The sequence below is a fragment of the Eupeodes corollae genome, chromosome 1, assembly GCF_945859685.1.
Source record: "Eupeodes corollae chromosome 1, idEupCoro1.1, whole genome shotgun sequence".
Lineage (NCBI taxonomy): Eukaryota > Metazoa > Arthropoda > Insecta > Diptera > Syrphidae > Eupeodes > Eupeodes corollae.
This window is the reverse complement of record NC_079147.1, coordinates 48,632,834-48,659,239: the sequence shown is the minus strand read 5'-3', so window position 1 is coordinate 48,659,239 and position 26,406 is coordinate 48,632,834. Positions and strand designations below refer to the sequence as shown.

At 35.7% G+C, this 26,406-nt stretch overlaps 2 protein-coding genes across 2 annotated transcripts; one reads left to right on the top strand and one right to left on the bottom strand.

Moving 5' to 3' along the window:
• The first annotated feature begins 3,881 nt into the window (after positions 1-3,881).
• Positions 3,882-24,092, top strand: LOC129953982 (serine protease easter-like). The gene is made up of 4 exons (XM_056067552.1): positions 3,882-4,207; positions 11,704-12,578; positions 22,642-22,804; positions 22,915-24,092. Exons 1-4 carry the CDS (start codon positions 4,102-4,104, stop codon positions 23,646-23,648), a joined length of 1,878 nt encoding a protein of 625 aa, XP_055923527.1. The 5' UTR covers positions 3,882-4,101; the 3' UTR covers positions 23,649-24,092.
• On the bottom strand, positions 23,823-26,230 carry LOC129953981 (poly(ADP-ribose) glycohydrolase). Its single transcript, XM_056067550.1, has one exon. The coding sequence runs from the start codon at positions 26,100-26,102 to the stop codon at positions 24,102-24,104; it is 2,001 nt and encodes a 666-aa protein (XP_055923525.1). The 5' UTR covers positions 26,103-26,230; the 3' UTR covers positions 23,823-24,101.
• Between the last annotated feature and the right edge of the window lie 176 nt (positions 26,231-26,406).

Here is a 26,406-nt window from a genome sequence, read left to right as displayed (position 1 = left end):
CAAATATAACATCCGCAATAGGGTAAAGTGACGTTTATTCTGGTATCAAAAATTAATTATCAATTTTTCCATGTTTAAGCTGGACTTACACAGACTCAAAAAACCAAATGGAACCAAAATCGACCGTATGCGAATAAACTAAATTGTTTTTGTTCTTTTGCACATTTGGATTTTCAGTAAGTCAAAAATCAACGAGCCGAGCTAAGGTTTTGTAGATTTAAAATGTGCATTCATTGGTTAAGAAAAATAAAAAACAACACCGTCCTTGAAGCAATTGAAATTAACTTTTTTTTATAGAATCTTAATTTCTAGATGTTTTCATTTCTTCTTGAAAATTGTCCATTTTATTAGTTTTAGTTAGTTGTTTTACTAAGATAATTTTAACTTTTGATTTTCACAAAACTTTCTTCTATTTCTGTGTTATTTTATTATTATTCTGACAGATCTTCTTTGAGTTGTACCAATTTTTAAAGACAAAAATCTGGCTACTGCCGATGCATTTTGTTGGGAATTTTTTACTATACTATTTATAGAATGCCAAAAAAAACAAAGCAAAGTCTTACTTGTTTTCAATGATGGTCAGCATTGAATCTTTAAGTTCAAAGCGCGTCTGTGTAATCTTTTATAAATTAATTGTAAAACTTAATAAAAACATAGTTTTGTTTTTGTAAGCTGACTCTTTTAAGTTGTTGAATTGTAATTGAACAGACATAAAGTGTAATATTTGTTTGTTATTTTGGAAAAAGTAAGTGTCAACTTTAGTACATACATACTACCTGTGGCATAATGGACTGTCTTTCCAGAGGTCTTGGGTCGAAACCCTGCTTGTACCATCAAAAGTTTTTTTTTCAGGGGTACTACCTCTTGCGAGAATTTGACAAATCCACCAAAGTAATTCCTTTCATGAAAGGTGCTTTCTCAAATTAGCCGTTCGGATTTGGCTTAAAATTGTAGGTACCCTCCATCCCTGGCAACAGTACTCGCATACAGGAATGGTAGAGAGTTCTAAGTCACTAGGCCCTAGTTCTCAACCGACTGTGTCACCACCTAATTTACTTATTTTTAAGTGTCAACTTTTAATATAAAACCAATAGTACTATCATCGTTCAAGAACCAAGGCAAAACATGGAGATGGTGGGAGAAGGTACACCGTCGAATGGCTACAACCGCGAGAGATCGCCAAATCCTTTTCCGACTGAGTTACACGTTACCTTTCTAGAAGTTCTCTCAGAGAAACCGCCTCTGATGTGCTGCGTTTCAAGAAACCACCAACAAGGAACCTCTGGTTTGATGAGGAATGACTGCAGGCATATTCAGCCAAACAACAGACACGCAAAGCGGCGCTTCATAAAAGGACGAGAGCTGCTCATGAGCTCTTTGAGCAGAAGAGGCGAGAGTAACACCGATTTCTCAGAAGGAAAAAGAAAAGGGTGCAGTCGAAGATGTTGAGAGGTTTAAAATTAGGAATGAAGTTCGAAAGTTTTTTGAACAGATGAAATTAAATTCACAGGTACAAAAACCTAGTCCTGCAGGCTGCAAAGACAAAATTGGAAACATCATAGTGGAACCGCAGTCAATGCTAAGGATTTGGAAGGACCAAGACAGACTTAATAAAGGCGACGACGAAGCGAATTCCGCTGTCAGGCAGGATAAACCATTCAACATAGACGACGAAAGCCAACAATCCCGTCCTCCTGACTTAGACTAAGTAAAGATTGTCATATCTAAGCTGAAGTCTAACAAAGCCGCTGGACCGGATGGTTTGAATGCCGAGCTCTGTAAAGCACCTAAAGATAAGTTGGTTAGGAGCATGTACCAACTTATCTGTAAGATATGGTCGGAAGAAAGCATGCCCGATGAATGGAACCTTAGTATTGTTTGCCCGATCCTGAAAAAAAGACCCTCTAAACTGCACCAACTATATAGAGAAATTAGTCTGCTTAACATCGCCTACAAAATCTTCTCTGCCCTAATATGTGAACGTCTAAAGCCCATCGTCAACAACATGATAGGTCCTTATCAGTGTGGTTTAAGACCAGGAAAGTCCAGAGTCGATCAAATATTCACGTTACGGCAGATCCTGAAAAAAATCGACATTCACCATCTTTTCATCGATTTCAAGGCCGCATATGACAGCATCTACAGGTACGAGCTGTATAGAGCCATTTCTACTTTCCCTGACAAACTTTTCCGTTTGTGACCATGAAGAATTCAAGCTGCTCCATAAAGGTTGGAAACAACTTAACAGAACCTTTCGATGTTAAAAAAAGGTTTTAGACAAGGTGATGATGCGCTGTCATGCGATTTTTTTAACATCGTTCTTGAAAGAATAGTGCAGAGCTCACACGTCAACACTAGAAGCACTTTCTTTCAAAAGTCTGTCCAGTAACTAGCATATGCTGATGAGGATGACATTGACATAATCGGAAGAACTCAGCGTGATGTCAATGGGGCTTAAGACCCTTATCATCCTCGTCCTGCTATTCGGTGCAGAAGCATGGACTATGAGAAAAGCGGATGAAAGCACCTTGGGTCGATTCTAGAGAAAAGTTCTTCGTGTAATCTACGGTCCCGTATGCATCGAAGGGGAGTGAAGGAGAAGATAAAACGACGAGCTGTACGAGCTGCACAGCGACATAGACTTAGCCAGAAGGGTAAAAGTCCAACGACTAAGATGGCTGGGTCACGTAGATCGCATGGAAACCAATGCTACAGCCCGGAAAGTCTTCGAATCAATACCCACAGGACAGCGCAGTACAGGAAGATCGCGGATCAGATGGCGCGTGAAACTGGAGACATCTAGCTAGATGGAGAAGTTTGTGGAAGTGCATGCCGAGACAGATTTATTTTATTTCATGTTTTATTTATTCCTTTCTCTTTCGCACTTCATTGATGCAAGGAAATACATGTGCTGTGTTAGACCGAACTAATGAATGCGCCCAATATTACACCAAGTTTTCATCTTATGTTAGAAGGGCTAGTGTCAAAAAAGAGACAAGTCGAATCAACGTGAAGTTGGCAACCAGCAGTCCATTATATAAGTCAATTTCACAATCAATGGGGACCGCTATAGAGCCATGATTCTTGAATGTTTTAATCATTTATTGAACAACTATGATGGTTGGGAGCTTTGGTCTCAACAAGACGATAAGGCACAATATGCCATAGGACTCGTGCCGCAATTGATTTATTGACAGAACGTTTGGTAACTGCATTACAGAGATGGACCCGTTGAACTTGCCCCCCAAGACCGTGCAATTTAACACTGCTTCATTATTTTCTGTGAGTACATGTGAAGTCACTAGTCTATGACAATAGACCCGAAAGAATTAACCACTTGGAGGATAATAAACTCTGTGTTTGAAAAAAGTCAGCGAAAATTACACCTCCAGATTAGACTACGTAGGAGCTGATGCTGTCATATGGAAGAAAAATAGATAATATTTAAATTATAATTCTCGAATATTATCTTTTGAATAAAACTAATTTTATGTCAATTTTGAAAAAAATCATATTTGTTGTACTCCGTTTCAAAGTTCAATACCTCTAAAACACATATCCATAGTTTAATTAAATCCTTATTTTACTTGAATTAACAGTGTTTTAAGAATTTTAATATAAATACATACTACCTTTTTCTTGATTTGCTGCAAAAGATATTTTATGTAAGCCCCAAATAAAAAATAAGAGAAAAAACACTTAAAGTTTGCTTTTAAATTTATTTTGAAATAAGAGAGTACTGTTAAGAGCAGACTCAGACACATACTCAAGTTTAAGTACGAGTACATACTCAGTAGAGTCAAACATAATTTCTCTCAGCGACTTTCAAGCTAAGAATTGCTAAAAATGTTGATTCTTGAACCGGCTAAACAGTCTGTAATTAGTCTTGTGTTAGCCATAGCCGTAACAGCGTTTGTCGTCGCAACAAACAAGTTGCTGTTGTTTTTTGAAGCTCAGTTTATTGTTAAATGTCATGAACGAGTTATAGTTAAAATATTTTTCGAATAAACAAAACGAGTAGAATAAATTGGTATTTCCCTTAAATAAAGTTCCTTTGATTCATTCGCGAGTAATAAAAATAAAATCAAACATAAAAAAATTATGAGGAATCAAGGTAGGTTATTGCCATTCTCAGAGATGCAAGTGATGCTGATGCTGTCGGCGGGTATTATCCTAATTATAACGACATCATTTCCAGCGAATGCACGTAAGTGGAATAATGTATATTATTTGCTTTAGTAATTGGGAAAACACTCATTTCAAATTAGTTTTAATTAATATTTTATAGATCAAAACATTTTTTTAAAGGTAACAACCATTATTCACTTTGACGCATATTTATTTTATTTAAATTACTCGCTACACATGCCTGAGACAAAAGTATCTTATTTTTTATAGATATGTTATTGTTGATACAATTTGGAAGTCGGAAAACTTGTTTATCTCGAAAGACTTGAAGATGTTTTACAAATAAATTATATGAAGATCATCCATAACATATACCTTGTAGGTACTACATAGGTATAATGATGTATCAAGAGTCAGATTCCTTTGATTTCCTTGAGAAGCTATAAATGTGTATACTTAAAAGTTGCGTTCTTAAAGTTGCAATACGTATAATTATATGCATTTTTGTACTGTAAGTTCTGACAAGAACCAGCTATATAATTTGTTTACAGAATAGCAACTTTTGTGTATTATAAATATTACAAAGACAAAGCGTTTATAAGGGGTAGACATGAAAACTGTGTATTAATGTATAAAAGGCTTAGTGCAAAATGGGCTTATTTTGTATTACAACCGGAATTTATTGCAATTGTTCCGATATTTACTTAATTGAATTTTTCTACATTTGTTGACTTCAACTTCTAAATCCATCATTTTAGAAGGATGTATGTGAGGGTGTGTGTTCGCAAGGTTTTACGGCTGTAAGTCTACTCGTTTGGAATAAGTTTTTCTTCGACCATATTTCAAGAATCCACGAAGATAACGACTTAAAACAATTTTTTTTATACAATTATTAACAATATGACAAATTCCAGAAAGGGCTTGTCTTGCTTAAAAGTTTGTAGGTTTTCGTGTTTTGTTAAAAAAGTTGTCAGTTGAATTGTTCTTAAAAATTTCAAAATTGATAACAAAATTTTGCATATGATGAAATAATTTGATTTCAAAATCTATTTTTGTTAAAGAAATTTTTTAGTCATTAACCAATTTTTACCAATTTTAGTAGCATTTCATAAAAAATTTTATTTTTTATATAAACAAATACAAATTGGATTGTTGAAATTAATTTGAAGTCAATATCTTCTATTGCTCATGAGATAGCGAGAACGGAAAATCAATATTTACCAAATTTACTTACTATTTTTTGTAGATTTTAATTTGTATCAAAAAATGACTGTTGGAATTTTACATAAACAATATTTTTTGGGAAATAAAATTAGTTTGGAGCCAATATTTTGAATTTTTGAAAAGATATTTAAGTCGAAAGTAAACTTTTACCAAATTTTAGTATTGTGTTTTGTTTTTCAAAATTTACCGAATGTTAAAAACAATATTGTTTTTTAATAAAATTAATTTGAAGCCAATATCTTAAATTTTTAAAAAGATGTTTAAGTCGAAAATAAATTTTTACGAACTGTCAGTAATTTTGTTAGTAGGTTTCTATTTTTTGTTAAAAAACTGTCAATTCGATTCGAATATTTCTTATAAGGCAAAATTAGTTTGAAGTTAAAATCTTAAAAATACATTTGCGTCAAAAATCAATTTTTACCAACTTTTAGTAATATTTTTTTTTATTTTGAAAAAAAAACTGTTTTTAAACAATTTTTTTTTCAATTTTAAAAATCGGACCGATTACAATAACTTGCTATGAAAAGTTAAAAAATTAAGTGAATTTGGTAAAAATTGATGTTCGAGTCGACTGCTAAACTATTTTAAGATATGCAAAATACTTTTGTTAATTAAAGTCATTTTTAGAAAAATCCATTTGACAACTATTTAGAAAAAGCGAAAACCTACAAAACCATCAAGTAAATGATTTTAGTATCTTCCTTGTATCTTGCGAACAAGGAAATATATTAAGGATATTAAATTCAAACTCTTTTAGTCTGGGATACGTGGAAGGAATATCTATATCCTCATCTCATGTTTTACAGTAATTAATATTTTATCATTGATATTAATTGGAATGGCAATTTGCGCTTGAGTTGCCGGAGTATAACTTGGCACCAAGGTGCAAAATATTGCAAAATAAGAGTGCATTTTTGAGATAAATAACCCTTTCCCTACTTATACATACATACATCCTGGCCCTATTGAAAGGTTGCCTGGCTTTCAGAGGTAGGCCTGTGGAGTAAATATATTCTCATCTATTTTTTAATTTATTTTATTGACAAACGAAAGGAATATAGATATTAGAATAGAATAAAATGTATTTCGAAAAATATATGGCTGCCTAACCAAAACCTGGTAAACGCAGCAAATTGATCTCATGTGTCATTTAATCGGTTTTTGGTTTAAATGAAATGTTATTAAATTATCTGCCTAGGGTTACGTAACCAAAAGTTGGTCAACCCAAGGAAGCCTGCATTTCAGATGTTAAGTCTTTGATAACTTAACTTCAGCTGTTATTTGTTTAGTTTTGGTATTATATTAGGCTATTTAAAAAATAAGGGAATGTGGCGTTCGCCTTAAACTTAAAAAATTTGGCAAATTGAAATGTCATTCTATTACTCCTGGATGACAAAAGCATTCATTTTTATACAAATGAGGAAGTTGGTAGTGGTGTGTACTCAGAAAAGCTTAATCTAAGCATCTCATTCCGCCTCCCTAATCATTGTAGCGTCTTCCAAGGATCTCTCCTGGCTATAAGAAAAAAACGTGATATCAACTTCTGATATCCGCATCTTCTCTGACAACCAGGCTGCTATTAAATCTCTTGACGGTGTCTCAACCAAATCTCAAGCGGCTCTAAACTGTCAATCGCCTCTTATGGAGATGGCAAAGAAGTTTAACAATCACCTCTGTTGGGTGCCGGGCCACAGAGACATCACGCATCTTCTCTGACAGTCAAGCTGCTATCAAATCCCTTGACGGTGTCTCGACCAAATCTTTAACAGCCCTCGAATGTCGATCGTCTCTTATGGAGATGGCGCAGCAATTTAACATTCACCTCTGTTGGGTGCCGGGCCACAGAGACATCACAGGTAATTGTAGAGCCGATGAACTCGCTAAAAATGGAACCGTCATACCTATATTTCACCTGAAAAGTCGAAATAGGTATACCGATAGCTACATGTAAACTTCTGCTAAAAGAAACAGCTTTTGCGATAACAAACTCTAGGTGGCACAATTTACCAATATGCGCAGCCACAAAACTCATATGGCCTTCACTGGACCTAAAGCACTCTAAAGACTTGTTATCTCAACGCAGACTTCATATAGCTCCTTGGATTAAAAATCCACACACTTAGGCCAAGAGAAAGGCCCGTTGTGATACCACATGAATCTAGAGAATTACTTCTAACTAGTCGAACCATTTTGAGCGAAGAAGATATTTGATATCATTCTTAGCTAGTTCACTGGGATTATCAAAAGAGTAGTCCCCCAGATGAAGTTTGCGTCTGAGTGAAAGAGCAGGGCAAGTGCATAGGAGATTAGAGATAGTTTCCTCTTCTTCTTCGTCCATACAGCTCCTACAGAAGTTATTTGAGGCTACGCCAAGTCGTATTGCGTGTCTGCCTATAAGACAGTGTCACGTAAGGACACCTATTAGGGAGCTAATATGAAGTCTGCTTTAAGATAACAAGTCTGTAGAGCGCTTTAGGTCCAGTGAAGGCCATATGAGTTTTGTGGCTGCGCATGTTGGTAAGCTGTGCCACCTAGAATTTGCTATCGCAAAAGCTGTTTCTTTTAGCATAAGTTGACATGTAGCTTTCGGTATACCTATTTTCCCTTTCAGCTGAAATAGGTATGACGGTTCCATTTTTAGCGAGTTCATCGGCTCTACAATTACGTGTGATGTCTCTGTGGCCCGGCACCCAACAGAGGTGAATGTTAGATTGCTGCGCCATCTCCATAAGAGACAATCGACAATCGAGGGCCGTTAAAGATTTGGTCGAGACACCGTCAAGGGATTTGATAGCAGCTTGACTGTCAGAGAAGATGCGGATATCAGAAGTTGATATCACGTTTTCTCTTAGCCAGGAGAGAACCTCTTTGATCGCTAAAATTTCCGCTTGAAAGACGCTACAATGATGAGGGAGGCGGAATGAGATGCTTAGATTAAGCTTTTCTGAGTACACACTACTACCAACTCCCTCATTTGTCTTGTATAAAAATGAATACTTTTGTCATCCAGGAGTTTTTTGTCTTCCCATTCATCTCTGGATGGAATGGATACCTGGAAGTTTTTTCCAAATAGGGGTTTAGGAATAGTGTAGTCTATGTACTTTGGTATAGAATCAAAGAGGTTCAAAATTATGGAGTGCCCCACATTGTTGTTGGTCCATTGAGATGAGGCGTCGAGTCTTATTTTTCAAACAACTGCGTAGATACATTTTCGAAAAATAAAAAAAATGAATGTCCATAATTGGCCATAGGCAAGCAAAGCAGTACCAAACTCTGCGTAGTTAATTTTTAAGTACGTATACGAGTGGGTACACAACCAACGCTCGATAACGTCATACATATGTGGTCAAATTTGAAAACCACAAAACAATTATTGGTGTGCATCAGGGCGCTGTTCTTCCTCCGAAACTTTTTTCTATTTTGGTTTTTAATATCGTGTATCTTCTAATCCACTAATCTTCGCATGGGGATTTTCAAAAGCAACGTATGAAAAGCTCATAAAATTCGGATTTTGACAGAATTATTGAATGGGGAATAAAGAAATCGTATATATAATGCAATATGAAGTTATAACTGGCGCTGGTGCTTCAGACAATTACACTTAAGTGTACAAAAGAGGGTGGTCAAAATGATTGCTGACAAAAATTATTAAACGGATTATGCTCTAGTGAAATAGCCTGTAATACCTTCTCTAAGTAAATTTAACCTTAATATTCGCGGGTCTAGAAATTTTTCTCGAGTTTAACTTTCATCGTAGTCACAAGCAAAGGAGTATTTCTTGGCCCTACAACGCAAATGAGCGATGCTATACCTTACTCTGTGTTTTCTTAAGTTACAAAAATCTGGAATTCAACCAACGGGTACCAACATCTCCTTTCGTACAATCTCTTCCTTTCCTAATGCGTGCACAGCATATTTGGCATAATAATAGGGTAACAAAAGCTTCTTGAGTGAGCACTTAGTATATTGGAAAAGAAAACAATGGGTTCTTTAAATACAAACAGAATTAAATTTGGAATTGAACATGTTTAGCTTTTTAATCATCGAATAAACAATTTATTAGCTTATCCTAGATAGCACTAAATTTTCTGTTGGTTTATTTATAAAGTGCAAATTGGCAAATTGCATATGCTATATTAGCCCGTTTTTGGCCACTGTTTCGTCTAAGTAGCTAAAGGCACACAGTAGGGACAAATTTTTCCCTACAACGAACATTGAAATCTAGGCTCACTTGGGTATTTCAAAAATATCACAAGTCATCTGCTTAGAGGTCAGTGCATATCCTTTATGCTCTGATGTGTTCTCTTAAAAGTATTTAGGAAGATATTGCATATAGATTTCACTTTTTCAAAAAAGATTTGACTTAAAGACTGCTTTTGTTAACTAGCTAGAATTAAACAAAAACAGTTACTTTTAGTTTTTTTAAAGGGTTCCCCAATAATGGGTTCATTCATTTCATTTTTAAAATAGTGTTTAATTTGGCACGTTGTCACTTTTGAAGTAGTCATATTTCGAAACTTGACAAGTTTAACGTAACCCATTTGGCATGTTCAGACGACATACGGGATTTAAAGGTAAGGCTAATTTCGTCTCTCTGATTGGCTACCCGCCTTCCAATCAAGGCAATTTTATTGGAAAGTTATTCAAGAAAAATCTAGCTTACAATCAAGTCAAGCTGAACTTCAAAACTCTGTACTTTAATTATTTACGGCACATTTGTATTAAAAGTTTAGTTTAAAATCGTGCATTGTCATATTTTAAACGGAAGATGAAATTTCTTGTTACAATACAAAACACAACTTATTTAGGTCTTAGGACCCTGTAAAAAGAGCTAAATTAACAACCAAGATCTTGTGATTTAACAACCATAAAGGGTTTTCAAGTAGTACCTACCCGTGGTATGATGGTTAATGCTATTAGTTGGACAATCATGCAAGAGGTCTTGGGTTCCAGCCATTTAAAGTTTTTTACGGGCACTGCCTCTTACGAAGAATTGAAAAATCTTCCAAGAGTAATTCTTGTCATGAAAACTGCTTTTTAAAATAAGCCGTTCGGATTTGACTTAAAACTGTAGGTCCCTTCCATCTCCATTTGTGCGGATGTAAACCAGTCCGTTGTCTCACTGCCACGGAAACATCGAATATATAACATATAGACTCTAAAGCTTTTGCATTAAACTTGTAATTGTCTGTCTACTAGGGCAAGAATTAAGATCTTTAAGTTATGGGCACCGACACCGAATTTCTTGAGTTCATTGAATAATGGTTAGTACCTAGTATTGTCACCCCAGAGGTGTTGGGGTCAATCCCTGCCTGTGTTATCTGTGCTTCTTTCCAGGAATTGACAAATCCTCCAAGATTAATTCTTGAAAAATGCTTACAACTGTAGGCTCCTCCCATCTCTGACGAAATCACTCACACTCAGGAATGGTTGAGAGTTCTAAGTCACTAGGCCCTAATTCTTGCCGGACTGTTGACAGTTTAATAGATTGCGTTCAAAAATTAAATTTAAGAACGTCTTATCCCTAGTGGAAAGCCCGATAATAGTTGTGGCGTTATGGTTAGTGCATAGAATTGATTTGCCAAAGTTCCTGGTTTCAATCCATGATAGTGCTACCTGAAGTTTTTTTCACGAAAACTGCTTCTAGCGAATAAATTGATGATTCTCCAAAGTTGAATTATTCTTGTTATGAATAAAGCTTTCTCAAATAAGACATTCGGATTGGTCATATAAATTGTAGGTCCACCATCCCTGAAATTACTCGCACACAGAAATTGATGCGAGAGTTGTAAGTTATTATAGGCTGTGGTTCGCTTTGAGGTGTTGCGCCACATAATTTATTAATTAATTTACATGTTCTTCTTTGTGGTCGCTTCAAAGATTTATACCAATGTTCTACCATCAAGACCTCAGAGATAGAATGGATGGAGCTTTGTAGAACAAACAGCCGCAAATGTATGCAAATTGGTCATGGAAAACTTTATGAATATTTTTGTATTGGAAAACCCTAAGTATAACTCGTGTGGCTCAAAGGTCGAAAATTTAATAAATACCATATAAACATATTTTTGTATGTATTTTATAAATGTTACTAAGATTCAATTTATTTAAAGCTATTTATATACAGATATGATTTTAGAACATATGTACAATCATTAGAAAGGTTATACCTATTACTCATGAATTGTTTACTCGCTCATGAATTTCATTGATTATTTTATCTTTTCATAGTAGCTTAATCACGAATTCAATTAAAATTAGTATAACTGCTCAAACCGCTACTATCACTGATATTTTAATTTATTAAACGTAATATGACTTAACTTTACCTTTTTATGGTTTTGTTTTTAGAAATTACAAGACTGTTCCCGGTTAAAAATGAAATTGCATCAAGAGCTCTATTTGAAGATAAAATTTCGAATGAACCATATTCCGAAAAAGTTATATATCCACCTCCTCCTGGTGTAACACGACCACCATCCACATTACCCGAAGATCTTACAAGTACAACCACGAGTGTTCAAAGTGTATCATCTACAACACCTTCGGAAACACTTATAACTAGAGATGAAGAAAAAGTTCCAACCGAGTCAAGTAGCTCTAAAATAACAAGACAATCGGGTCAAGAAACACAACCTAATGTGTTAAGTTCCCCGCCCATCGAAGAATTGGTTCTTCAATCCAGGCCATCATTTGATATACCATTGGTCTCTACCAAAGGTCCAGAAGAAATAAATATAAAACAATCAACAACAGATGTCGCTGATCTGTTTAAAATCAATGAAGAACCAATTGCACCTGCGCAATCGGCTCCAATGTTACCAATTGTTGAACAATCAAGTACTTCAACTTTCACTGAATCTACTCCAGTCAAAGAAGAATCATCAATTGTGCCAGTGACAACAGATGGACCTCTAATCAAAGAGGAAATAAAAACAACTCAAGCCGTCACAAGTGATCATAAGGAAACGACTTTGGGTTTAGACACAACATCGTCAGAATTAACAACACCACCAAGAACTCAACTTGCCGATATTGAAACAACACCAGCACCAATTAATGCAATTCCAAAACCATGTACGACTCCGATCGGTAAAAATGGTGAATGCAAGAACATACGCCAATGTCCTTCCTTAGTAAAGCTATTAATGCGTCAGCCCTTATTGGTGGAAAATAAATTATACCTTCAGCGAAGCCAGTGCGGATTTGAAGACCACAATGTAATGGTATGTATTTAAAGAGGTCATATGACTCAGGATATAATAATAATTCTAAAATTTTGGAATAGTTTTGATTGCAATTCTAGTTTGAAGTCTAGTTAAATGTCCAAATAGCTTATGTATACAAAAAACATATCTGCACTCAAACATTTCCATTTTTGTTTTATAAAACTTGAAAATAATTAAGTAAAGGGCATGAATAATTTAATACACTTTTTTGAAACAAAACTAAATTCTATTAGGAATTTAACTTCAGAGAAAAAATTTATTTGATAAACATCGGCGCGGCGTATTCGTTTGTTTTTGTTTTTAATTATGTTTTTTTTTGTTCTTTGTTATATACTCGTTTCGGGGTTTCAAGTCAATAATGAGCAGGTTCAGACAACATTAGGGACTTTAATTGCAGTCAACTGCATTCTCTGAACGTCATTTTGATCAAGGGAACTATAATCTGTTCGATAAAAATTGGCAGTACAGGCCTTATGGGAGAGCTTTTTAAAAATCAGTGGCGCGCTATTTTCTACACCATACCCAATTGAAGGAAACTCCTTTAAAAAGTTTAATAAAACACCCATGAATTTTCGATGGCATCCAACGTAGATCACACAACGACCTACCTGGCACACACTTGAGCATGCACTGATCGTTCTCTGCTGCTTTTCAATTTCAACCCTCATTAAATCACACACATTCAGAGTTGCCTTTTTCAATTTCTTAACTCATTTCGTATTTTTTTCTTACTTTTTCAATGGGTTTCTGTTGAGGAGCTTTTGCTTTGAGAGCTTTTTTAAAAGTTCTTAACGATGAGTGTTATCGTGTTGTGTTTTGACTTTTGCATTTCTTTTAAAGTTCTGGAAATCAGTTAAAATGCAGTTATAAAAATCAAAGCCATTTTATTTGAGGAAGTATAGATGCTGTGGAAAGCCTCATCATAAATTTAGATGAAGAGAGCAGCAGCAGTAACTACTCTTCGGATTAAAATGTATATATGTATATGTAAATATTATGAAACATGAATTGTTATTTATTTTTGTTATGCTTGTTTATTTTATTTTTTTGTTATCTTAATATTTATGAATACATTTTTTTTTGTTTGTTTTTTATCAAAAAGGGATTAGGCCTACTTGGGATACCCTTCAAAAACGCGCCATTTATCTTACCTCTTGGTGGTGTGGAAAAAGATAATTTTTATTTCATTTTCATATATAATTATGAACAAAATGAAATTTCAATGTAAAAAAGAAGAATGGTAACCCTGCAGTTATTTTTTTTAGCTTTTTCAAATTCAAAATGCGCATTACGGCAACCCTGTAAGAGATTTTTTGAGAAAGGTACTTATGCGTAGGAAAAGAGTGCGAACGAGATGCAGATATCCCTATCTTCCCTGTACTGCCAATTTTTATCGGACAGACTATAGTTCATTTTTTCAACTGTCATAATCTTCAAACTTGAAACTTTATCATCATCATCATTGTAACAAAATCATTATTGTCTACCAAACACTCCTCTAGCAAGCTACAAATCCATGACGATTTATATTTTGTACTGTAAAGAAATATTACTTATTTCTTTTCCAAATTGACAACGTACCCTTTTACAGAAAACATTAAATGAAGTTGTGCAGAAAATAAATAAATCATAGAGTGACAAAGTTAGGCTTTTAGTTGAATGAAAGTATATGATCAACTGTTATTTTGACATAAGTTGACTTTAAAGTTAGGGAGATTTGACTAACTTTCCAGTCAACTTGTCAAAAAAGGTGCCTTAATTGGAAGGCAATTTTTTGGCAGCTGGCCATGGTAGAAACTTACCTTCCTTTCAAGTCCCTTATGTGAACTTGCCCAATTTTGGGATTTGTCACCTGTACCTGTCAAGTTCAGCTGTCATTTAAAGTGTCATATGACATTAGTTGCATATTTTCCATTTACGATAAGGGATTGCTAAACACTCTAATCGCTAATATTGTGAAGAAATATGAAGGTATCGGAGTCGTTACTTGAACGCTCAGTCAAAAATATTGCTGATGATAATCAGAATTTGTTTTGCTTTTCCAATCCTTTTCAAGTTAATGTTTCGCAACAATTAAAGCCTGCTTCATTCACGGGGAAGACTAATATCACTAAAGCTAAAATATTTGCTATGTACAGTTCAATTATGATTAGGCTTTGATATTTAATTACGTAAGAAAAGTTTCTAAATTTGGGCAAAATTATTTTATGCTGTGCTGTCTGGGGACGAAAGTTGTCTTAAGTCCCTATTTTTTTGTCGAAGAACAACCCAGGGGAGAGTACGACAACTTTGAAGACAAAGTTTGATGACGGATTTGTATAGAACAGTTAAAAACAAGCATTTTTTACTATGGGAGGGGGGGGGGAGTCTATCTCCCCCCGTTTAGGCGGTAGGGGCAATTTAAAAAAATATGTACATTAAATGGAAAAAAATAATTAAAAAATAACGGTAATACAACAACATTGGCCACTCCGTAATTCTAAGGTACTTACAATCAATTCAAAAGCACACAGACTACACCCTCCCTTAACCACAATTCGACAGAAACTTCCAGATTTCTATACCTACCAGATCTTTTTGGGAGGCTAAGACATTCTTGGAGGATGAGTCAATCCATTTTTACACAGATGGGTCAAAAACAAAAGAAGGGGTTGGTGGAGGTGTGTACTCTGAACGACTGAAATTAAGTCTCTCATTCCGCCTTCCCAATCATTGTAGCGGGTTCCGGAACTTTTGGCGATAAAAGAAGTCTTGTCTTGGTTCAAAGAAAACGTGATATCAACATCTGATATCCGTACTTTCTCTGATAGACAGGCCGCTATCAAATCTCTGGACTCTATCTCTACAGTCCATAACTGTCGATCATCTCTAATGGAGATGGCACAACAGTTTAATATTCACCTTTGCCGGGCCGGGCCATAGAGACATTCCACGTAACTGTAAGGCAGATGAAATTACCAGGAACGGTGCAGTACAGCCAATCCTACCACGTTTGGCAAGTACTGGCATACCAATCGCTACTTGTAAACTGCTGCTAATGCAAGACTCTGTAATGGAACAACATCACCACGGGTCAAGTCACAAAAAACATCTGGCCAACACTGAATTTAAAACCTTTAAGTGCTTGCTCTCTGGAAGCAGATCGCATATAAGTTCGAGAATAGGTGTCATAACCGGACACTGTCTAATAGGAAAGCACACCACGAGACTAGGCGTATTCTAAAATGACTTTTGCAGAAGCTGTATGAACGAGAAAGAAACTGTTCTTCATCTTCTCTGCACATGCCCTGCTCTAGCTCGAAAACGCAAGAATTACCTTGGAGAATTTTTCTTTAACGACCTAAACGATCTAAATCATATCGGTATAATCAGCCTCTCACGTTTCGTAAGGGACTCAAGCTGGTTCCATTGAGCCTAGGAGGAAGCCTTAAGATTCATGTGGTATCACAATGGGCCATTAAACTGTCCTAAGTGTGTCCGTTTCCATCTTGGACAGCCACTATAACCTAACCTAACCTAATGTACATAGCCGTTACCCTATTTTATAGTAAACTTTATGGCAAATTGTCTATTTACATACATATGTATGTTGTTTTAGTATTAAGTCATCGATTTTTTGTAAAAAACGAATTTAAGCAAATTTTTGAACTGAATTCTGTATTCCTTTACTCTCAAATTGAAGTTAATTTATTTCTCTCAAAATCGTAAAACATGGTCGTATAAAAATAATACTCCTTCAGGGTAATAAATACCAATAAGCGAAAAAGCGCGAAATTTTCACGTTTTTTCTGATTTTTGGACATGTTGCCAGTGCTGGGACTTCTACCACTTTTTGGTGTTCATGATCAACAGCCGAATCAATTTACAATAAAATATATTGGATTCGCTTCAGAAAATGCTTCTGTTATGACGGGTTCATTAAGCGGTGTAGCCTCACATTTAAAATATATTAAACATAATATTTTTACTATTGGATGTACCTACCATAATTTGAGTTTGTGCGTTACTTATGCTGCTAAATGTTTACCAGGGCAAATAGAGAAATCAATAGGGAATATCTATTTCAAACAAAAGGATTTCCTTACCTTCCAAAAAGCACTTGGGGTTAATGAACACCAAATTTTAAAGGTTTGTCAAACTTGTTGGCTTTCAATGGAAATGGTCATAAACCGAATTATAGAGCAGTGGGATCCCTTGTTTCATTACGTTATTTTGCTCGCATTTAAAAAAAACTTCTTCTAAGGCTTTACAAATTTTTAAATTTTTAAAAAACAAACACAATTAGTACATTTAAATATTTTGTCAATAAATCTTAAAATTATAAACGAGTTAAATAAAACATTTCAATCTGAGAGCACAATAATACACTTGATATTCGAAAGTATGACTAGGGGAACCTGGGGACACGTAATCCCCTGGAAGACTTGATCTCTGGGCATTATCTCCATTATTTTAGTTATTTTTTAAAACTTCGAACTGACAATACTCTATTTTCCTCTGAATTCAAACTTTAGACGTAATTTTCCCCGTCCCAAACAATTATGCTAAAGTAGGCGTTGAGTTTTGTGTTTTCACTTGAAAAATTGTTTTTTTAAGAATATTTTATTAGTTTTTTGTGAGTGAACAGTGAAAGTCATCAGCAAATACATTTTTATACATTGGACTGTGTTAATTTTGGTAAGTCGTTGCTGTATACTTTGAATAAAATATCCAGGTTTTTCATAAAAACGAAAAAAAATTAATAAAAATAAACAAATGGGAGATTTGATCCCAATAAAGTAGGGCCTAGATTCTACAAGCCAAAGGAGGGCGTGAAAAAACGTGACCCGGTAGATCCTAACAAACTAAGGGATGTTGTGAAGAACGTCAAAGAAGGCAATTCGATAAAAGGAACCGCAAAACTGTTTAGTGTTCCAATTATGACATTAAAAAGATATTACAGGAAACGACAGCAAGTAAATGAGAGTGACATCAGTTATAAGCCAGATTATGCACAGTCTCGAGTCTTCTCGGCAGTTAAAGAAACATTGCTCGTTGCGTACCTAGGAAAGGCAAATAAACTAAATCATGTCTTATCTTCACATTCTGTGCGAAAACTAGCTTACGAATTTGCCGTGCAAAATAATAAACCTCCGCAGAAATACAGTAAGTGGCAAAATTAAACTACAAGCCACGATTGGTTCTATGGGTTTATGAGAAGAAACTACCAGTTATCACTGCGCCTACCTGAAGCCACTAGTTTGAGCAGATTGACCAGCTTTAATAAGCACAACATTTCCCAGTTTTTCGAAAATTTGCGGCAGAATCAATATGGAATATAGATGAGACAGGGTTAACTACGGTTCACAAGCCAAAAAAAGTTGTTGCTACTAAGGGCTTGAAGCAAGTAGGCAAAGTGACTTCTGGTGAGCGCGGTGAGCGCGGTGAACTGGTAACTGCATGCTGTGCCATAAATGCAATAGGGAATTATGTTCCTCCTTTTATGGTCTTCGCACGCAAAAATTGGCAGGACCGTATGGTGAAACGTGCACCTACAGACACAGAGGGTAGCACTTTCCCTTTAGATTGGATGACTGCAATTAACTTTATACATTTTTCAAAACACTTCAAAAAATTAAGCAAATGCTCTTTGGAATCTCAGTATTTGATAATAATGGACAATCATGACCAAGGGAAAAGGAATTCATCTTCTCACACTAAAAGCCTATAGTCTAAGAGCCGGCAGCAAATTTTGGGAGTGGAGTGATAACCAAAATATATATACATATATGTGTAGATATACGCAACATTATGCCAAATTCAACCGTCTGGCAGGTTTTTTTTTCAGCCGGGGGCGGGGGTGGGGGTTCGAAAATGGTCATTTTTCCGATTTTGGGGTCGAAGTGATAACCACTTAAATGCATACATAAACAATAGGGGGTGGTGCCCTGATGTCAAAAAAGTGTGTCCAAGACGTTTTACTTTCAGCCTTCCCCTTGCCAGACGGCCGCCAAAATGCGCGAAAATCAACTTTTTGGGTCGAAGTGATAACCACTTAAATTAATATATAATCAATAGTAGATGGTCCACTGATGTCAGAAAAGTGTGTCCAAGACGTTTTACTTTCAGCCTTCCCCTTGCCAGACGGCCGCCAAAATGCGCGAAAATCAACTTTTTGGGTCGAAATGATAACCACATGAATGATACATCAAAAAATCAGAAAAATTCCCCTGATTCTAAAAATGTGTGTCCAAGACGTTTTGTTTTCAGCCTTCCCCTTGCCAGACGCATTTTAACACTTTTTAACAACATTTTTCAACTTAAATCGTTAATAACTTTTTTTCTGTTATCCATAACCAAAAGAATCATACACCAAAACATCAGAAAAATTTTACTGATTCTTAAAAAGTATGTCCAAGACGTTTTGCTTTCAGCGTTCCCCTCGCCAGACGCATTTTAAAACTTTTTAACAGAATCAACTTAAATCCTTTAATAATTTGTTTCCTATTAACCATAACCAAAACAGTCATATACCAAAATATCAGAAGATTTCCAATACGTTTTCTTTTCAGTCTTATGCTTGCCAGAAAACCCCAAAGAAAGAATGCACAAAAACCACCGTTTTCCTTCAAAGCATAACAATTGTATTTTATTTAGACAAAAATTATTGAATTACATGACATAAAATTGAATGAAATTTTGAAATAAGAAATTATAAATTATAAAAAAAACTATTCTATTTGCGAACAATTGTCTTCTTCACTATCATTTTCATCACAGTTAATTAAATGTTCAATGGTTTCTGAGGCCGCGACTCCGTTGAACCATTTCAATTTGACTATGTCATCCTCCATGGTCCAGCCGCATTGAAATGGGGAAAGTAGTATTCCTGTATTTAATATTGCACTTTTCCAAATATGGCATATGTAGTTGCAACGGTTAATTTGTTGCAGTAAGACACTTCTGTTTGGTGGCAATAAACTACCTTCAAAACCTTCAGATAAAATGGTTAAGCATATAATTGCTTAAGGTTTTAAAGAAATATTTTAATTTTAACTTACTTTTAATGTTTTTGAAATTTTTTTTCGAAGTCGGTTTACAAGTTTTGTAAAATAGTTCATATCTGGCATCATCCACTTTGAGGGCGGTTGTTTTATAAATTTTGCAAACAAATTCCTCTATTGTTAGAATATCCTCTTCACTTATATAAGAAAATTGTCCGAATTTTGAAAAAGCAAAACGTCTTGGACATACTTTTTAAGAATCAGTAAAATTTTTCTGATGTTTTGGTGTATGATTCTTTTGGTTATGGATAACAGAAAAAAAGTTATTAAGGATTTAAGTTGAAAAATGTTGTTAAAAAGTGTTAAAATGCGTCTGGCAAGGGGAAGGCTGAAAGTAAAACGTCTTGGACACACTTTTTTGACATCAGGGCACCACCCCCTATTGTTTATATATGCATTTAAGTGGTTATCACTTCGACCCCAAAATCGGAAAAATGACCATTTTCGAACCCCCACCCCCGCCCCCGGCTGAAAAAAAAACCTGCCAGACGGTTGAATTTGGCATAATGTTGCGTATATCTACACATATATGTATATATATTTTGGTTATCACTCCACTCCCAAAATTTGCTGCCGGCTCTTGGTCTACTACTACAACACCGCTTGTGACAATTGGATGCTTCAAAATGCTGGTAAGCCCTTAACTATTTATGACATTTCAGAATGTTTTGGAAATGCATTTGTACGAGCATTCACGCCGCAAAATATTCCTAGTGGCTTTCGGGTTACAGGAATTTTCCCCTTTAACTGCAACATTTTTACTGACGATGATTACCTTTCATCGTATGTATCTGATCGACCAGAACAAGTAGTAGCGACTGAAAACATAGGCGAACAAACCTCAGAAGACCAACCAGTTGCAAAATTTTTGGCAGGCTCAGATTAATCCCGATTCAAATCGCTCTGAAACAAATATATTTCACCTATCCAGAACTTAATATTTCAAAATGACATAAATGCTAAAGAAACAAATCTAGTGGTGGTATTAACCACCCAACCCTCAACACCAACGTAGCCTTCAACTTCTAAAGCATGTCTCACAACTCCAGAAGAAATTCGACCATTTCCAAAAGCAGCTCCTCGGAAACTAACTGCAAAAGGACGTAAAAAAGGATCAACAAAGATTTTAACATATACACCCGAAAAAAATAGAATTGAATAGGAAATCAAAAAAAAAAAAAAAAAAGATAAAAAACAAAGCTATTAAGGCAAAACGCAATATGGAAGCATTTGTTTCATTATCATCAGAAAATGAAGACGAATTGCCACCATTTCCGGAATCAACGTTCAATGTTTCAGAAGATTCGTTTAATTCATCTAGCTGTGAGTCTGAAACCCAAAATGAACTGGGTAGTAGTGTATATACTTTCATTAAAGAAAACGTCATGCATCGTTATATTGCACAGACATCGTCTTTAACAGAACATGGTTATATAGTGCGTTTTGCAAAAAAAAAAATAACCACGGCATCAAATCGTAAAGAAAATCAATTCTCCAACTATCAAGGCCAACACTAAACGCGTCGTTTTATTTCAATTCAAGAAATCTTTGCTGAAATTTAATTTAGACTAAAATAACTTTGCAGAAGGGGAGAGTTGATTCCCCAACAACCAACCCTATACATGGATCAAGTCTCCCACAATAGGGGATACTTGGTTACTTTGGATTCTTTTTAAAAAACGTCAAAAAATGTATTTCATATTTCATAAATTCTATGTGTAACTTTGTAATATGATAAACAATAAAATGAATTACAAACCATAACAGTTTGAAAGCAAAATATCTTTTATTATTCGAAATAATCAAAAATTTCAAAAGTGGGGATCAAGTGTCCCCAGGTTCCCCTTCATTAAAATTTAATGAAAAATTTTGTAAAACCAGAAAATATTGATGTAAACACAAATATAAAAACAGTGAAAAATATTTACCATAATCTCAAATGTATTTTGGCCTTTACTTTGAAAGGTACTTACTTGAAAATGATATTGTTGAACAAGTTGTAAAGCAACTACGAAAAGTTATGTAGAGCTATTATATTGAATTATGTGTTCGAATTGGAGAAAGGTTTAACCTTTCAAACGATGAATTAAAATTTTTCAAATATTTAAACCCGAAAAACGTCATTGATGGAACAATGCCATCAACTATAATTAACTCAGAACTAGAGTTAATTAATAATGATTTAAGAAAATGAATTGTAAAAAATCAATTACTCCAAATTTTTAAAACTGATGACATTGTTTCATAATGGCTTTTAATACAAAACTTAAAAGACGGATTGGACAATTTAATGTTTGAAAAATATCTTCTTATATGTTGGAACTTTGTTGCTTACCGCATATAGCAGGGCTTCTGCTGAACGCAACTTTTCAGATTTAAAACATATACAATTTGAAAAAAGAAATAAATTAAAAACTACAACCGTTCACAACAATTTGGCTGCAAGGGAAATTTTATTAAATTTTCAGTATTTTAATCCTCCGGAAGCATTACTGAAATATGCTTCAAAATTTAAATTTTCCGGCGGTCTATATAGCAAAAAATATTTTTAAGTTTTTCTAACTAATTTAACTATTGTGAATTGTGATATTTGAAACTGAAAGAACTGAATTATTGTTTATTTAATTTTTTGTTTTTCTTAATAAGTTCTTAAATATAAGATTTACTACATAAAAATGGATTTTAATTTCTACCACTTTTCTACCACCTTTTTGACATCATTTCACTCTTTTACTTCTTGGAGGTCCCTGTTGGGACCTGTTGTTGCATGCATATTGCATTTGGCGCTCTAAATAGGCCTACATAATAAACAATGCACTAACAAATCAGAACTTCCACATTAAGCACAATGTCTCATTTTAATTCACATGCCAAAATTACTGTATTGTTATTCCTCCCTAGAAATTTAGTAACGAGGCGTACGGATTTTTTTTTTTTTTAAATTATACTTTACATTTGCATCCTAACACTTTAAAGATAAATCTTCCATAAATCAAATAAACGTTTTTGATCCTTAGGCATGCTGCCCTGACAATGTCCCAGCTCCAATAGTGTCTCCGAAATGGTCTCTTTTGCCAAAGCCCCGATTTTGTGGTAGTATGCAAGAGAATCGTCTCTATGGTGGGCCCCAAACAGAAATTGATTCTTATAGCTGGATGGCTTTACTAGAATATAATAAAGGTAAGAGGCATCTAGAGAATCATAAATCTCTTAAACTTTTCATTTTCCAAACCATACAATTTAATTGATACTAATTTTAAACTTATTTGTATCTCTTAAACAACTTTCAGGTGAAAATAAAGCCGAGTTCCACTGTGGCGGAGCCTTAATTAGTGACCGTTACATTGTTACCGCAGCCCACTGTGTTACAGACTTGCCTAAAAATTGGTCCCTTAAAGGTGTTCGGCTAGGTGAATGGGACATAACCTCCACCTTAGACTGCTCAACATTTAATGACTTCATAGATTGCTCAGATCCCCCAATAAATGTTACCATCGATGAAATAATCCCCCATAAGGATTATTCGCCAACATCCATCAACAAACTCCATGACATCGCTCTCCTTCGTTTATCAATGCCAGTAAACACAACCGACTTCATTCAACCAATCTGTCTACCACAACTCGATGAAGATAACTTACATGCGTTCGATGATCAAAGTTTAGACATGGTCGGCTGGGGAGCTACATTCGACGGAGCATTGTTTAATAATATCAAACAAAAAGCAACTGGTCAAGTTATACAATTGAATAAGTGCCGTAGTAAATATGCAGAGAATAATATAACTCTGGAGCAGTCGCAGTTTTGTGTTGAGGGACGATTGAAGAACGATACATGTCGCATTGACTCTGGTGGACCGGTGATAAGCTTTGATACATCCAATCGGGGAATTGGAAATTACTATTTAGCTGGAATTCAATCGTTTGGACTGTCTTCGTGTTGGACCGGTGGCGAAGGATTGCCTGTAGTCTATACTAGAGTTGGAGAGTATTTGGACTGGATTTTAGACAATATTCGAGCTTAACTTAATTAATTATTAATTTTAATTACATGAATAAACTTTTTTAAACCTTACCAATTTTTTCTCGAGAAACAGTTTTTGAAACTTTAAGATTTTAGTCTTACGCCAACCTTGAGTTTCTGACCTTCGATAAAGTAATTAACTTATTACTTATCCTTTAAATAAAAAAACATAAAATTCAATTTTGAAATATAACTAAAAAATTATGTTTGTTTTATTGTTCTAGCAACATTGATTAACAAATTAAAAGTAAAAACAATCACACAGAACTTCAACTTCTGGGTTGGTCTGTTTTGGTTGCATTAGAGAGAACCACAGAGAGTACAGTAAATAGCTTAGTAAGTGTTCCCAATAAGTAACTTACTAATTTTGTTTTTAAAACTATTATTGACCGAACACAAGTAACTAAGTGTTTTTTTAGCTTGTTTTTGTTTTGAAGTTTTTTTTTTTAATTAATTAAAAATTTTCCGCTTCTCCACGACGTCTTTTAAGAGGACTATCTCCGGTATAGCACCTGTCTAACATCTCCAACAGAGAAGTTTGTTTGAGTTTGGATTTCTTTTCGCTACTTTTTGGTAGCAACGTTTTGGGGGAGGCTGCTTCCTTAGCTTTGCTGCTGCTGTTTTTGCTGGTTTCTTCGTCTGAGTTTGTGTCAATTGCCACCAGTTCTGCTTCGAGTTTCTCTGCAACAGCCGCCAGCATATCGTCCTCACTGTGCTCGTCGAAGAGATCTGGAGACAATACTGACGGTGTACTGCCGCTACTACTAGCTGCATCTTTGTCCTTTGTACGTTGTTGATTCGATTTTGAGCTGGATACTGGTTCGGTTTGTTCTTTAGTTGGGGTTTTGACGAATGTGCCACGTTGTTTGCGGCTACTGCTCGGTCCTTGGTTGCTAGAGTGGCGATCTGTGTGACAGGTGCAGATGAAATCATACAGGGCACTCGGTGCCAATTTCTGCTCTTGGAACTTCTTCAAATACCGCCATAACTCTTTGACGGTTACATTGTTTTCGATGAAGAACGTATGAATTTGGTGGACTGAGTCTCGGAGCTTTTCGTCGCCGAATGTGAAGTATACCAGCGGTCTCTTGGCCACAGTGCAGGCCATCAATTGCAATAAAGCTTTGAGAGTCGCCTCTCCTCCAAATGCACCACAACCCCAGTTCCCAGACGCGACTCCGGGTGCAATTGTGTCAAGTGGGTGAATAAAGCCCACATAGGCTTTGTTCAGTTCTCTCAACATGAGATCCTCTCGATACTGGTGGGAGGTTTTTGCAAAGGGCAGGGCGTCGATTGCCACAATATGAATACTTTTTCGACGACTACTATCGAGAGGTGTGTCGTCTTCAAAGTCCCCATCCCACACAAACGAGTTGGAGTAGCCCTTGTAGTTGCTGTATCTCTCACAGCCGACCATTATCAACGCTTCTGTTGGCCTCAAGCACTCTGTGAATAGTTTGCTTATAAGCAGCTCTGGACAGATGCTAAAGCGGATCTCCTCCTGGACGCAACCATGGCCAAGAACTCCGCCCCCTAGAAATTTATTTGCAAAATCAACTTGCAACAAACCACGACCCTGATCTTCTATCGTTCCGCAGGACGTGATGTGTAGTGGGGTCACTGCCAAAGGGGCTTCGATGTAGGACCAGTTGGGTAGATCGGCGGTTGGAATGCTGCGTCTTATGAATGTCACCACTCCTGTGGGAGTACGATTGCAGACTCTCTTGAAATAGTGACATATGCATTTAATTTTCTCGATGACCGACTGTCCCCTCGACTGGAAGAGCCGGTTGAAGTTTATGTCAGGAAATGTGCTGTACTCCGACTTGCGTTTGGTTGTGTTCCGCCTGGGAAACGTGCACAAGAACGCGTTTGCCAGCAAACAGGCTACTTGCAGTTGGGTTAGCGATAGCGACCTATTTTGTCCCTGCTTGAGCAACGGTATCCCACAAGGAACAATCGAAGGCAGACGCAAAGCTAGACGAATAATCTTCGGCAGGATATTATCGAAAAACTCTTTCGATTCAGATTCATCGAGTTCTTCCTCGAAAAGTTGATGCAGAGATTGGAAGTTCCAAAGGTCACTGTACTTGGAGTTATACGATAAGACGGCATCTTCGAGTTCTTGGCTGGTTTTAATGGGTCGAAGTAAAGCCTGCTCTACCATCTTCCAGCGGCGTTCGATGGTAACATTGCCCTCATCGCCAACAATTGGATATTGACTTCGTGAAGAACATGGCAAGCGGACGTGATTTGCATCCCATTTATCTTGTCCTTTGAGAGGGCGTGGAGCTTCGGTGGTATCACAACGTATGGGGAAGTGATACAGAACTGAATCATGGTCGGAAGGGCGAACTGGTGGGACATGCTCCAGTTCGAATTCGTTGAGATAGCGATGGATTTCATCCATAGAACAGCCACGCCACGAAACGTTGTCATCGATAGAAGAGTCCATTATTTTTTGCAAAGCTCTCAATAATTTGAATGTTTTAATATTAAAATTGCGCAAATTCCTTAACAAATAAATTTTTCTTTTATGCCAGCTTTGTGTTTTGTGAAAATTTAAAGTACGGCTGTCAGCTGTCAGACGTCAGAGTAAACTTCAGCTGTTAATTTTTTTGGAACCTGACAATTAAAATTTTCTTATTGGTTAGCACAAAGATATGATAACAGATACAGCCAATACAATTTTTATAGGTCAATTTTCATTTATTGCACAATACTTTTTTTTGCTGGGAGATATATATAAATTATTTTTG